Here is a 15,570-nt window from a genome sequence, read left to right as displayed (position 1 = left end):
GTGGCAATAGTCTTTTAGCCAGACTGTAGCTTAGCAAATAAACCTGAAGATGAAAATCGTTTGTGGAGACACCTTTTGCTATGTCTCAATACTACTGCAATAACTATACACCAAATTGAGTTTGCTCAGTACATAACTGTCAGAGTGAAACAAGGAAAATTTAAGTAAAAGAGGTGCAAATACAAAAAGAGCCAATCTGCACTGTATTGTTGAAAGTGTATAAAACTGTGTCTGCGTGGCGTGGCAGTCTATTTTGTTGCCTACCAACACGGGGTTGGTGGGGGGGGGGGGTGTGTATAAAAGCAACTACTTATTAAGTATCTTTTCATTGTCTTGAGCTGTGTGTGTTAAGGCATCGATACACTGACAGCTGAGGATTTTTGGTGAATATTCCATTACTCAAATGGACACAGGTCATTTAAGACAGAAACCAAGCGGTAACAACAGCTGGCAGAACCAAGCATGAATGTTTTAAATTCAGAACCTTTACCAGCAAAACTACAATAAAACTATTGCTTTGTTTCAAATAAGGATCAGTCAGCATTTCAGAGAGGAGAAGATTGCATACAAAGAGAACTGATGAGATTCAAAAGTTGAAGTAATAGAGCGCCAAATAGTGCTACAGTAAAAACAAACATGTTTCTAATGTGAAATGGTGTGTTAGTTGAATAGGTATTTGTGTGGATGTGTATCTCCAATAAACCTGGTGGATACTAGTGTGTGTGTGTGTGTGTGTGTGTGTGTGTCTATCTACTGAACTTGACAGTTTTCTCCCTGCTGCAATTGTTCTCTTAAGGCTTCTTGCTGTTTCTCTCTCTGTTGTGGTGTTTTCTGCAAGCTCAGAGAGCGACGCCCACTTTTCCTCTCCTCAGAGGTGGGGGAGGTGGCCACGGTGATGGAGGGACTCTGAAAAGACATGGGCCTAAACACCTGCAGAGACAGAGCAGAATAAGCCAGAGATGAGAGAGAGCGAGAAAAAGAGAAACAAAGAGAAACAAACAGTATGAAAAAGGGTAACAGAATCCATAAGAAAAACAGAATGAGAGAGCAGGGAACGGTTCTGCTATGAGCAACACTTCAGTACATGCAACATACTTAAAAATACAAGCACGCACACAGAGATAAACACACACTGCAGGTACAATTGCTGGAACAGAAATATGGGTAGAAATTTCTTCCTCTGGTTGAATAATTAGGTTAACTCCCATTCTCTTGGCTCCTCAACATCTTCCTCCTTAATCACCTTAATCACCACCTTGGTTCAGTCCAGCTGACCTGGCCCACTAGGCGGATGACCTCATAAGAACTAACACAATTGTGGAATAGTGGACAGGGGGATGCAGATGTCCTGTAGACGTATCAGCAGGACCAGCAAACTAAACTGACAGTGGAAGTTGGCCAACAAAATGCAGAAAAGTAATCCCTCCCCCCTCCTATCTGCTTGTCTATGAATGCTGCCCCACTCTATCTAATTTGTATCAAATGTGTAGACACACAGTCATGTATCAAAAATGACTTTTGGACTATCAAAGATAAAAATGGCTTTGGTAGAGCTGAGGCAGTGCAACCCAGAGCATTTTTGGGGCAACATACAGGGAGGGGCACAGTTTCCTCAATTTTGTTACTCTGATTATAGTACAACTTTGGGATGTCAGAAAACGTGAATTAAATTTTGATCAAAGGCAAGGCAGGGCACATTTATTTGTATAGCACATTTCAGCATCAAGCCAATTCAAAATGCTTTACATAAAACAAAAGGCATCAAGAAAAGCAACATAAGGCAATAAAAAAATAAAAAGAGTAAAAGTTAATAGTGCAGTGTAAGATGATAATCAAAGCTTAAAGTTTTACTTAATAAAAGGCAGCAGCAAAAAGGAAGGTCTTCAGCCTTGATTTAAAAAAAGTTGCTGAATACCTGCAGTTTTCCGGGAGTTTGTTCCAGATATGTGGTGCATAAAAATTGAAAGCTGTCTCTTCCTGTTTAGTTTTGACTTTGGGGACAGAAAGCAGACCTGTCCCAGACGATTTGAGTGGTCAGACCACTCAGATCATCTGGGACAGGATGTCATAGTGTAGCAGAAGGATGTTATAGTGTATCAGAAGATCAGAAATGTAGTTTGGTTTCAATTTGCTTTGACGGGTAAATTCACAAATGCCCAGTGTTTATAATGATGTCACATGGGAGATAGTTTGAAACAGTGTAGTAGATAAGCTACGAGGCCTTCAGAAGAAATGCAGACTGACACAAAGAGAGCTACAAAGATTAACTGTTTGAAACTGGGTCTAGTGGTGATAGATCGGCCCTGCAACAAAATGTGAATTAAAGTGATTTGGCAAACACCTGCCTTGCTGAAGTATCACTGGGCAAGACACTGAATCCCTACCAACCAGCGGAACAAGATCGCGCAAATACAATGCTCTGGCCTCCCTGGAAGGACGGTGAACAAAATGAAAATGTACATACTGGGATCAATATGTGATTGTATGTCAAACACACAAACAAACAATGTGATTATATGTCATAAAATATGTCATCGCCAGCTTGCATTGCCTCTAAATGTTGTCCAAGCACTGTGATGCAACATCAAAAACAAAAGTAAAAAAGTGTTTCATAAGAAACTGATGGTTCAAGGCCATCTTTCTTGTAGCTGGAAGGCTCTTGAATTCAATTTCCCACGTTCTACTTTTCCTTGAAGGAAAAAAATGTCATCATCTACATCTATCAGTGTCCTGCAAAAAATAAAAATAAAAAATAAAAATCTTCTGTAAGAATTCATATTTCTGAGGCAATTGAAATCTAATACCAATGCATTGTTTGATATTGGACAATGAATTATCAATAGTTTGACTGAGGTACATGGACATGCTCTGTCACCAACAAAAACACATTTCAATAACAGTGGAGATACAAGGAGTCTGTACAACACCAACAAATTTGATGGCTTTATACTTAATGAATCCTACTGGTTTGAATCCTACTTAAAGAACAGGGACTACTTTGTGTCTATAGGCAATTAAAAATATGAGCGTACAAAAATGACCTGTGGAGTTCCCAAAGGCTCCATTCTGGAAACACTTATTTTTAACATCTACAGGTATATGCTTCCAGTAGTTCAGATTATGGAAAACAACAAAATATGTTACCATAATTATGCAGATGACACACAGATTTACATAACTGAAGGCTGCAGTGGTGTTGCTGCCCTCTTATCGTTTGTTGCACGTATTCGGAAGTTGCGTCAATCACTTTGTAGAATACCTTCTTTGCCAATGTCCACAACTTTATTGCTCAGAACTTTTTTCTAAATTTATTTATAGAAAACTAACGATCTAACCAACAATTTCCAATTATAGGTTTAAAGATCTAATTTTTATTTATCTATTTATTTATTTTTATCTTATTGAGATACAGAACTGTTGCTAGAAACATTGGTTAGAAGTTCGTTTTCGCTATATCATTGCTTAGATACATAAGTAGCGGGATACCAAATTTAAATTCATTTTTCTTTGTTCTTCTCAATTTTCCATAAAAACAGAACTTGAAGTGCAGGGTTTAAGCACAAAGTGAATAACAGTAAAAGGGAAAGGGTCGACAGGTTTACAGGTACGTGGGATTTGAGTATCAACCCCCCCCCGTTTTTTTCCTTCTTTTTTTCCCCCTCCTTCTCTTTGCTTTCTTATTACCTTCTTTTCCCCATTCATGCACTTGTGGAGTTAGAAAACAACGAGACAGGAGACGTGAGAGTAGACGTAGTCGAGGTAGTTTACTAGCTCCAACTTTGCATTTCATACATTCGACAACGACACTGAAATGTGAACCGGAAGCGGAAGTGCATTATCTGACCCCTCGCCTCTTCCCTTAAAGGTACACCGTCCTCTTGAACATAAAAATAGACTCTACAACAGAACAGTCAATGACATAGTGCAAAGTCACGGGGAAAACAGGTGACGAGTCAGGGGGCGGACTCTGCGGCCATAACGGCTGCGCTTCACAGGAGGGGAAATAGATGGGGCCGAAACCCGGGCCATAGGCGGGGCCGAAGCAGGAACAGAGGCAGGTGCCGGGGCCGACCTAGGAGGGCGTCCCCGCCGCGGGGGTAGGGCCAATTGCATTGGCTCCCCAATGTCCAAGTGAGCGGGCTTGAGACGGTCTATAGCGACCCGCTCCGGCCTGCCCCCCATGTCCACCACAAAGTTCTTATCCCCCGCCTCCAGGACGCGGAAGGGCCCGTCGTATGGGGGCTGCAGCGGGGACCGATGGCTGTCGTGCCTAATGAAGACGTACCTCGCCGATGGCAGATCCTTGGGGACGTAGGACCGGGGGAGGCAGTGTTGAGACATCGGAACGGGAGCGAAGGCAACGGCAGCGCTCCGGGACGCACTGAGGTGAGAGGCGGCCCACCAGGGAGCCGTAGCATCCGGAAGAAACTCCCCCGGAACCCGCAGGGGCTGGCCATACACCAGCTCAGCGGAGGAAGTCTGGAGGTCTTCCTTCGGGGCCGAACGCAGGCCGAGCATGACCCACGGGAGCCGGTCCATCCAGTCGCAGCCAGCGAGGCTTGCCCGCAGAGCGGCTTTCATGTCCCGATGGAACCGCTCACAAAATCCGTTGCTCTGCGGGTTGTACGCCGTACTGCGGTGGATCTTCACCCCCAGGTGCTCAGCGACTGCCGTCGCTTGTGATGTCACCCGGCGTGCCAAAACGGGCCACCCAGCAGCCGATGAACGCCCGTGCTACCTCTGCTGCCGTCGTGGAGGACAAGGGAATAGCCTCTGGCCACCTGGTGGCCCTGTCCACAATAGTGAGGAGGAACGTATAACCACGGGAGGGGGGCAGGGGACCCACCAGGTCAACATTGACATGGTCAAACCGCCTCTCTGGAACCACAAACGGCGCCAAAGGGGCCTTGGTATGGCGGTGCACCTTGGCGCGTTGGCACGCCACACACGAGCCGGCCCAGGCTCTAACATCCTTACAGAGCCCAGGCCAAACGAACTTGACGCTCACCAGCTTGGTCGAGGCCTTCACTCCCTGGTGGGAAAGGCCGTGGACGGTGTCGAAAACTCGGCGCCGCCAGGAAGTAGGCACCAGGGGGCGCGGTTGACCGGTGGAGATGTCACAGAGGAGGGTGGTGTTGGCCGCGTCGAACGTCACGTCCTCCAGCCGTAGCACCGTAGGGGTCGACCGGTAGTCTTGAACGGTCGCGTCCTTGGCTTGGTCCGCTGCCATAGCGGCGTAGTCGAGTCCCAAGTGAACGGCGTTAACAACCGCCCGTGAAAGGCAGTCGGCGACGAAGTTATCCTTGCCCGACACGTGTTGTATGTCCGTGGTAAACTCGGAAACCGCCGCGAGATGGCGCTGCTGACGCCCAGACCACAGTTCTGAGGTTTTGGCCATACAGAACGTCAGCGGGTTGTGGTCCACGAAAGCGGTGAACTGTCGGCCCTCCAATAGGAACCTAAAGTGTCTGGTTGCGAGGAAGAGACCCAGTAGTTCCCTATCAAAGGTGCTGTATTTGCGCTCGCTCTCACGGAGTTGTTAGACATACTCGTATTAGTAGTTCGATCACGTTGGGGTCACCAATGTGGAGTTAGAAAACAACGAGACAGGAGACATGAGAGTAGAAATATCTATTTTTCACCCTCCAAAATGTGGCTTTAAAGACGAATACATTTCCTGGATCAAATTGCTTTATTCCTCTCCCCTTGCAGCCGGGATCTCTAATAACACTCAGTCTGGTTACTTTCCCCTTGGAAGGGGGACAAGAAAAGGGTACCCACTCTCCCCCCTATTGTTTTTTGCACTAGCCATTGAGCCCCTAGCACTGCGTCACTGTAAGGACTTTAAAGGCATACACCGAGGTGGGTTAGAATTTAAAGTTTCTCTCTATGCTGATGATCTGCTTCTGTATGTCTCTGATCCAGCTTTATCAATTCTCTGCATTCTAGACATCCTGAATCAATTTGGAAAAATCTCAGGGTATAAGATAAATTTGCAAAAAAGTGAATTCTTCCCTTTAAATTCTGAAGCAGATGCACTTCCTCCTAGCCTTTTCCCCTTTAAAAGGGTTCAAGATGGTTTTAAACACGTGGGAATTGAGGTCACACGCTTCTTTCCAGCTACTTTTACAAAAAACTTCACTACTCAAGTGTAAACAGGATATGAATCACTGGTCCTTTTTACCATTATCATTAGCAGTGCGCATTAACCTAATTAAAATGACAGTATTACTGAAGTTTTTATATCGCTTCCAAAACATCCCCATTGTTGTGGTTCAGCCCTCTGGCTCCACTGTGAGGTCGCGAAGCACATCTCATTCATCGGTCTCTGAAACACCAGGCACACCTGCGCACGCCGCTCTTAAGAGTGTCGCGTAGACACAATCTACAATAACACACCTGTCTACAAACTACAACCACCACACCTGCGACTGATCAGCCAACCCATTTTGTCGTTGCCAGAACGTGCCTAAGTGGCAGTCGGTAACATTGTCTAGCCTACCTAGTTTACGCATGCCTTCTAGTCTAATTGTCAACCCAAGTTTTCCTTCGTGTTTTCTTCGTGTCTTCTGGTGCCCTGTTTTAATCCTGTTTTCCCTGTCTCCTCAAGAACCCCTCGAGCTCTGCCCTCTCCCACGGACGCTAACCTCTCACTTGGAACTCCCGGCTTTTGGTTTTGGACTGCTAAAGGACTCACTCTTCTCTCTTGGATCACGGACACCTTTGCCTGCATGCACATTTCATACATTGGACATTTACATACTGCAACACACAGAGTAAATACTTACACATAGCCTAGACACACAACCCACTGGTCACCACACATAGTTTAGACACACATCCCACAAACAAGATGAACAACGTACCATTCACTATACACTTTATTCTTGTGTTTTTCCTTGTTTAATTTTGTTTAAAATCCGCTCTCCCGGTGGCTCAAGATTCCGCTGCCTCTGAACTGCCTCTTTTGGTTCAGCTCCGGTCGTTGCTATAACACCCATCCTAATTAAATAATCTTTTTTTTAAAACACTTGATAAAAGTATCATCTCTTTCATATGCGGGAATAAGTCTAGCCAAATCAGCAAAACCCATCTCCAAAGACCAAAGCATGCAGGAGGCCTGGCTCTGCCTAATTTCCTTTTTTATAATTGGGCATGCAATAATTAAGAAGATAATTCACTGGTTTGAAGACAAATCAATTGCAGGAAAGGCAGACTGGGTACGATTAGAATTCGCATCATGCCAACACCATTTGGGCTCAATGGTTGGTGCAGCTTTTCCCCTTCTTAGCAATAACCTGAGTTCAGATATATAATAGTCAATTACTCAATAAGAATATGGGCTCAGTTTAGAAGGCATTTTAAGCTGCAAGGAACTTCTATCCTCTGCCCTATTAAGTCAAATCACATGTTCATTCCCTCTTCTACAGACCCTGCATTTACTTTATGGTTTAATAAAGGGATTAGATCAATCCATAATCTATACATAGAAGACATATTTGCATATTTTCCTCAATTATCCAAAGTCTATGACTTACCTAAGAACCACTTTCATTATTTACAGATCAGGAGTTTTGCACAAAAGACATTTAACTCATTTCCAAACAAGCCCATAAAATCACATGTAGAACATATCCTGGAATTGAATTCAGACCATAGAGGACTGACATCCCAGGTTTATGAGTTCATTAACAACATCAATCCACATTCAATGGAAAATTTAAAACTGGCCTGGAACTCTGATCTTGGAATAGCTTTAACAGATGACCAATGAGACTCTAGTTTAGATTTGATACACACATCATCTATGTCTGCTAACCATGGCTTAATACAACTGAAAGTTGTACACAGAGTACATTTTGCTAATGCTAGACTAGCAAAGATTTATCCAAACCTTTATACCCTCGATGTAGAGGCCAGCTGGCAGATTTAATGCACATGTTTTGGTTGTGTCTGAATCTCTCCACTTTTTGGATAAGAATTTTCAAAGCTTTTAGTGAGATGTTTGAAATTCAATTTGACCCTGACCCAGTCTGTGCTCTCTTACCAAATAAAGCCCATGTGATCATAGCTTTCACCACACTGCTTGCAAGACGTTTGATCCTTTTAAAATGGAAACAACATACTCCTCCATCCTTTTCTCACTGGGTGAAATATGTTATGCATTTCTTAAATCTAGAGAAAATTAAATACACACTCCAACAGTCATCTGGAACCTTTGCTAAGATATGGAGGCCCTTTCTGGATTTCTATGACACGCTACAGGACCACCTTGAAAGAGTAGGGTAGAAGCTATAAATGTCCTATTACAGTAATGAGCATTCCTCTCCTGTTTTTTTCCTGCCCCCTTCATCTTTTTTTCCTTGTGTTTGAGTACTTAATACAATTATTTGATTATCTTATGTTTTCCCTTCTTTACCTATATGTATTCTGTAACCTGTAATCCTATGAGTGGGCGGGTGGGTGGGTAGGATGGTAGGGATGGGAATTGGGTTTTCAATTTGTTAATACATATGATGAATAATACTCTGTATCTGGGGGATGAGTAGTTGATTTGAAGTCACACATGTTTTCTAATTCTTGCGGGATAAAAAATTTGAAAAGCAATAAAATATACTTACAAAAAAAACAACAAAAAAAGAATTAAAAGGATTTAAGTCCCAGCAGGATTTGGAAAAAGTTGTCCATGCATTTATCTTCAGTCGACTTAACTACTGTAACGATATCTTTACAGGTAAAAAAAACAAAACACATATATATATACGTATATATATCAATATAGATGTAGGAAAAAATGTTTTTAATACATGGCAGTACAAGCTTGTTTCATGTGTCGCGCACTCATCAGCTGCTAATGAGTGCATGACGCACGAAACAAGCTTGCACGGCTATGTATTAAAAAAAAAAAATTCCGCCCCCCCTACATCTACTATATTGATATTCCGCTCCTCATTAGTTGAGCACTCTTATCAACACCATTGACGGTTTCTGGGGGGGGGGGGGGACCACTATATACATATACATACATACATACATACATACATACATACATACATATATATACTTAGCCCAAAAAGTAAGGAAATTTGTGTTTGGTAGATTATTTCTTTGTCGTAACTATGCTTCTTGGCAATAAATCGTATACCATTGGAAAGCCTGTTTATTTCCCTTTTAAATGGTACCACATTTGTAAGTAACATGCATTTGTGGGATGAGCAGCAGAGCTGAGTATGTAGGTTGCGCCCATGGAAAATTTGCCAAATCTTCTCTGCCAATGCCAAACAGCTTATTTTGCTGTTGCTATTGACTCTTGTTTTGAGCTTCTGGTACCCCAGGTGCTGACAATCGGGTGCCTGATATAAGATTTATTGCCAAGAAGCATTGTTACAACAAAAATAATCTACCAAACACAAATTTTCTTACTTTTTGTGCTAAGTTTATATATATATATATACACATATATATATATATATACTTGTGTGTGTGTGTGTGTGTGTGTAAATCGATCAGACAGCTGCAGCTGATTCAGAATGCTGCTGCTCGAGTCCTTATTAAGACCAAAAAAGTGGATCACATCACTCCAGTTGACTGGCTTCCTGTCCGTCAAAGAATTGATTTTAAAACTCTCTGCTCTTGGTTTATAAAGCACTGAATGGTTTAGGTCCAAAACACATTTCTGTATACTACTGCTACACTATGAACTATCCAAACCGCTCAGATCATCTGGGACAGGTCTGCTTTCTGTTCCCAAAGTCAAAACTAAACATGGAGAGGCAGCTTTCAGTTTTTATACATCTCATATCTGGAACATACGCCCAGAAAACTGCAGGTCTACCGCAAATCTGTTCTTTTATATCAGGGCTGACGACTTTCCTGTTTGCTGCTGCCTTTTATTAAATAAAACTTGAAGCTTTTGATTTTCATCTTACGCGGCACTGTAACTTTTACTCTTTTTGTTTTGAAATGTCTTTTTATTATTTTATGTTGCTTTTCATAATGCCTTTTATGTTTTATGCAAAGCACTTTTAATTGCCTTGGTGCTGAAATGTGCTATACAAATAAATTTGCCTTGCCTTAATGTGAAGGAAAAGAAAAATGTTAAGTAAATGTGACCTGTCGAGGTGACCACATAAGAGAGATGATGTACACCGCACGCACGCACCCACCCACGCACACGATGTTACAGTACATTAATGGTACAGATTTAGATATCCATCTCCTTTTCTACCTCATCCCTGGAATGATAACCACCTCTTTGGTCAAGCTGATAACTTAAGTTGCTGTTATAGATGTGTCTCTGATGGCAGCTCAAAAGGAAAGTCATTTTTCTCCATCCTCCCATTTCCTCATTGTCAAAATGGCTTTTGTCTCCCTCTGTTGGCTTTCTTTGTGTGCCAGTGTATACTTTACCTTGTGACGTTGTTCTGCTGGGTACTGTGTGCACATGCTTGCAATGTGTGAATATGTAAAAAGGTCAAATGACTGTTAAGTCGAGTTGGTATGCTCGTGTACATACGAGCATGTGTGTGAAAGTGAAAACATAGTTGTGTACCTCTGTGCTGCTTTCCTTGGTGTCAAGTACTGATATATATGTGGCTGCGGAAGGAGTAGCCTGTCGTGTGGCTAGTCGAGGACTACGGCGTGTCACTGTGGTTCTTCTCAGGATGCAGGGACTGGGCTTACCTAGAGGTATATCAGCAAAACCTGCCAATGAGGGTGGAAGGATGATGTTAAGTTAACAGGGTACAGGTATATACATGTGAAAGATCTTGAAACAAATGGTCATCATACCTGGTTACATTCATGAAGACTCACATGCATCTGAATCATAAAAGCATGTTTTGTGATACTTTCTATTACTGACATATCTATGCCTAAACCTAATCCACAAAAATCCATATCTTGAATGCTTTTGTAGTTGCTCACTTTGATGGTTATTGGCAGGTTGGACTTTCCCATTAAAACTGATACAATACATGGCGTTTCAAATCTTCGCCATAATAATATTGATAGATTAAACCAAGGTTCAGTGCCATGGTTTTGTTTAGTTGTAGGGAAAGAGCTAACGTGACAATGCCTACAACTCATTTTCATTTTGATGGATTATGGGATTTTGAGAGCCCAAACGTTATCATCATAGGGATCCACTGAGAATGCACTGGCTTGTGCATCCTCAGTGGCTGGGTTATAGGGAACAGTAAATTAAACAGAAATAATCATTTCAAGGGTTGTCATTTTAATGTGACTATCTTTTTCAAAGATTTCTTAAAAGATATTTTAGAAAAATCTTTGTAGATTTAGACACCGTTTTGAAGTACAAAAAGAATTCAACAATTTTGTGTGGTGCATTCAGTGATTATTCCTGTAATGCAACACCAAAAACATTTCTTGGATCAAAGCTTTCACTGGGTATGAGAATGAAAAAAAAAACCCCCAAAAACCCCCACTAAATTTCATAAAACAAATAACTAAATTTTCCTGTGGTATGTTTGATGAAGACCGAATATTTTAATTGTCTTTATTGTACTAAAAATCAATGGAAAATACCTTGTTTTGGCAACTGTGAGTTTAATTTTACTGATTAGTATTTCTTTCAATAATAAATACCTCTCTGCACCAGCTCAGGAAGTCCCTCTGGCCTGAACTCATCTTCTTCTTGTCCCACTCCTGGTTTGGATGCAGTTACTGTGGCAGCAGTTTCTTTGATTCTCTTGGTAAGGTTGTACAGGGCTTCTTGGGCTTGAGTTGGAGTGTTAGAACCATCGTTGTTGCCAATGCCATCGTGATCCCGTTTTCCAAGAGTCAATGCCTGTGGTGTAGTTCCACGCATTGTGGGAGCCATGTTCTCAGTGTTATCGACCATGACTACCTCCAGTTGTTTGGAGGCCGACTTCCTGCCTGAACGCCGGCAGCTAGTAGTGTTAGCATTGGTAGACTGGCTACTGTGTCCATGAATGGTACTAGACCGTTGGTTTGCAGTGATCTGTTCCAGGCGTACTGTCAGAGCCTCATTGGTCTGCTCTAGTTTGTGGACTGTAATCATCAGGTTGCAGTACTTGTCCATGGTCTCATCAACCTCGTTATTCTTATGCTCCAGCATCTCATTCACCTTGTCCAGCTCCCTCCTACTGTCCTCCAACTCTCCATCCCTCTCCTCTAGCTTCTTCTTCTTCTCATCCAGGGCAGCCATCAGGTCTTCCACCTCTTTGCTTTTCACTTGTACCTCTTTCTTTTTCTCCTCAGCCTCTCCCCTACTCTCCTCCAGGGCATTCTTTAGGTCTTCTACTTCTTTCTTTCTCTCCTCTGACAGAATCTTCAGTTGTTCTACATCATCAGCATGTGCCTCATTACTGCTCCTCCCACCTGCTTTAACGACAAGGAACCGTGCATTTTACATTTATGCTCAGGCCTACTTTTCATACCAGTAGCAAGTGGGCAGTTGGAATGACAATGTTGAACCCAGAACATGGGATTAAAAATAAAACAATATCAATTGTAACTGTGGTCTAGTTGAAAAATCAGCTTTTGGCAACGATAAAAACTATAAATCTTTTTTTTAAATTCTGGAGCTTCCAAATAAATACGCCCAAATAAAATTGAGCATACATTTAAATAAAGATGTGAGTTAATATATGGAGTACTGTGTGCTTGTAAATATGGTTAGTGAGGAAGGGTAGCATAGCATCAGTCTGTATGTATGTATGTATGTACGTGCAGTACCCTGCACTGCTCTCGGACACTACTGTGCCAGAGTTAACAACAGCCCAAAGTCAGTGAATTTTGTCTGACCATTGTGCAAGTGACATGTTTGTGTGTGGGCACTGGTGTAAGTGCATACTGAGGGTTTGTGACAGAATCTCTTTCTCCTGCTCCAGCTGTTTGCAGTTCTTCATCAACAGGCTCATCTTACTAAGAGCCAAGTCTCTCTCTTTAGAGAGACGACTGGCACGAGAAGAAAGCTCTGACACCTGCAGGGGAGGGAGGGAGAGTAGTGGTGATGGTTAGGGATGAGGAATGTATGCAAGCAAATAAGATGTTTACTCTGGTGTGTGTGGGGGTTACAACATAGTACATATTTTCTTTCTTCAAATTCCAAACTTTTCTTTGACCTTAATTTCTTGACTGGAATTGAAGGTTGTCTCTCAATAGTCGATATGCCTGACATTAATAGTATGTCACTTAATACAAAAGCAGAGGTTCTGCCCCAGCTTCAACAGCAAACAAATGAGATCCTTCTCATCTTCCTCTCCTCTTCTCAACCGCTTCATCATCTCTCCTCTCACTCTCTCTGCTCCCCTCGGCTTTTCACCCTCCGCTAATGAGTAGTTGTGAGCACCAGGTCGAAGATATTTTACACCTCATACTTTTTCAGGAATCTTGTTCTATTTCCAAACTTTAAGTCTTTTAAAAATCAGACCCCCCCCCCACACACACACAAATTTCCAGAGTCGACTAGAAGAGTGCATATCTAGTGCATACCTGCTTTGTAATGAGTCAAACTGTGTGTGCGTTTACCTGCTGAGTGAGCTGAGAGACAGACAGGGTGTGTGTCTCCAGCTGTTTCTCCAGAGAGACAATTGTAGACCGAAGGCTGTCTTGTTCTGCTGCTAGTGTCGCTCTTTCCCCTTCTGCTCTTCCCATCTCTTTCTCCAGTTTAGAGACAGTTGAGTTTAAGTTCTCTCTTTCATCTTCTATTTGGGAGAGGGAAGACTGTAATTTCTCTTTTTCATCCTCTAACCGCACCTTCTCTCCCTCCAATCTTTCTTTCTCTTGTTCTAGTGAAGAAAGGGCAGAGCGCACACGCCCTCTGTCCTCCTCCATCAAGGACAGACGAGAATAAAGTTTCTCCTTCTCCTTCAGTAATGCCCCTCGCTCTTCTTCCAATTTCTCTTTCTCTTCCTCTAGGATTGAGAGAGCAGAGCGAAAATTTTCTCGTTCGCCTTGAACCGAAGAAAGGGTAGAATGCAATTTCTCTTTTTCCTCCACCAGCCTGCTTTTCTCTCCTCCCATCCTTTCTTTCTCCGCCTCTAGGGAAGAGATGGTATTTTCTAAGGCCGCTTTCTCTTCTGTCTCCCTCCTCTCCCTTTCTTTGTCCAGCCCCTCTTTCTCTGCCTTTTGAGCCTCCATTGTTGTCCTTAGTGTCTCCATTTCCTCCTCCAACCTCTCCGCACAGCTCTCCAGTGCCTCTCTCTCCTTCTCTACCTCTCCCCTCTCCTTCTCCCACTGCTCTCTCTGGGCCTGGAGCCTCTCTCCCTCTCTCTGGCACTCCTCAAGAGAACAATGCAGATGCTCCCTCTCCCTTTCCAAACCTTTCAGGTGACACTGCAGCCCCCCTATATTTCCCTCCATTTCTGTGGTCTGTTGTTGCAGGGACAACTCCTGCTGACGTGACATTTCCAGCAGGGCCTGAAGATCCTCAATTTTCTGTCTCCATCTTTCTTCCTCCTCTCTCATTCCTTTCTCTAGCTCCTCCACCCTGTACCTCTGCTTCTCCTCCGCTGCTCTTCTCCCCATTTCTGCTCTCTCCATTCCCCTCTCCAGCTCCTCCTTGGTGGCTTTCAGCCCCTCGATCTCTTTGTTTTTGGCCTCCAGCTCTCTCTCCATGCGCTGTTTTTCTGATCTCAGGCTGTGCAGCTCTGCGCACAGCTCGGCTAATTTCTCGCTGAGTGCCCTTTTTTCCTCCTTTACCTGGACACGGGAGGGACAAGAGCAAAGGAGAGAAGAGTGAAAAGCAGAGGGGAGCAGAGAGGATAGGAGATGATGGTTGAGCAGTTGAGAGAGGGAAAAGAAGATGAAAAGAAAGTTATTTGTTTGCTGTTGAAGCTGAGGTGGGCAACTTTCTTTCGGTGTTATTTGTGAAAATTTTACTATCCCCTCACAGCTATGAGTCATACAAATGGTCCAAGACAAAAATCAAGCCTCTGTGTCTAACCCTGCATCTGTATTGAGGATCTCGAAATCTCACCTGAGCTCTCGACTGGATGAGGCTTTACTGCTCCTGTTAGCCCTCAACCAATAAGGGAAGTTCTCTGTGACAAAGCTGTTCTACTGCCTGTCAATTTGTGTGCATAGCCTTTCTGTCAATTTCTTGTCGTCAGTATGGATCTTGTAAAGGTGGATAGACTAAATCGCATTCATCTTCCTAAATACGCCACATTCAAGTACAAAAGTGCTGCACTAGTGGGGTAAATAAAGGATTCACTGAAAAAAAATAATTTTTACATGCATAGATTAACAACTGGTATGCATTTTTACTCTACACTGTATAACGATGTTGGACAGAGACTGCCACACACCACCAAACTCAGGCATTTATGAGTACCTGGTTTGGAGGGAATGGTTATGGTTAGGAAGGAGGATGCAGAGCGGAGAGGGGAATGAATTTTATTTATTTATTTATTTATTTTGGTGGTGGTGGGGGGGGGGGGGGGTGTTATGTGAAATTTTCTCACTTATCCAAAGTTGCCTACCCTAGTTTTAAGTGAAAATTTCAAGTCATTGGCACACCCCCCCCCCCCAAAATCCCTCAGGTATGACAAAGGGGATATCAAATATTAAATAATTAAAATT

General features: G+C 42.9%; 1 protein-coding gene across 1 annotated transcript in view; it reads right to left on the bottom strand.

Moving 5' to 3' along the window:
• Positions 1–750: 750 nt before the first annotated feature.
• Positions 751–15,570, bottom strand: part of cenpf (centromere protein F) — a 54,362-nt gene continuing 39,542 nt past the window's right edge. Inside the window, exons 34-38 of the mRNA XM_056279325.1 lie at positions 13,516–14,688; positions 12,839–12,968; positions 11,608–12,366; positions 10,553–10,704; positions 751–930 (exon numbers count right to left, since the gene is read on the bottom strand). Of these exons, the coding sequence (XP_056135300.1) occupies positions 751–930; positions 10,553–10,704; positions 11,608–12,366; positions 12,839–12,968; positions 13,516–14,688 (2,394 nt within the window). The remainder of the gene's footprint in view (positions 931–10,552; positions 10,705–11,607; positions 12,367–12,838; positions 12,969–13,515; positions 14,689–15,570) is intronic.

This window comes from Lampris incognitus, chromosome 4, assembly GCF_029633865.1.
Source record: "Lampris incognitus isolate fLamInc1 chromosome 4, fLamInc1.hap2, whole genome shotgun sequence".
In the NCBI taxonomy this organism is placed as follows: domain Eukaryota; kingdom Metazoa; phylum Chordata; class Actinopteri; order Lampriformes; family Lampridae; genus Lampris; species Lampris incognitus.
The sequence above is the reverse complement of the archived record's forward strand: the minus strand, read 5'-3'. Positions and strand labels throughout refer to the sequence as shown.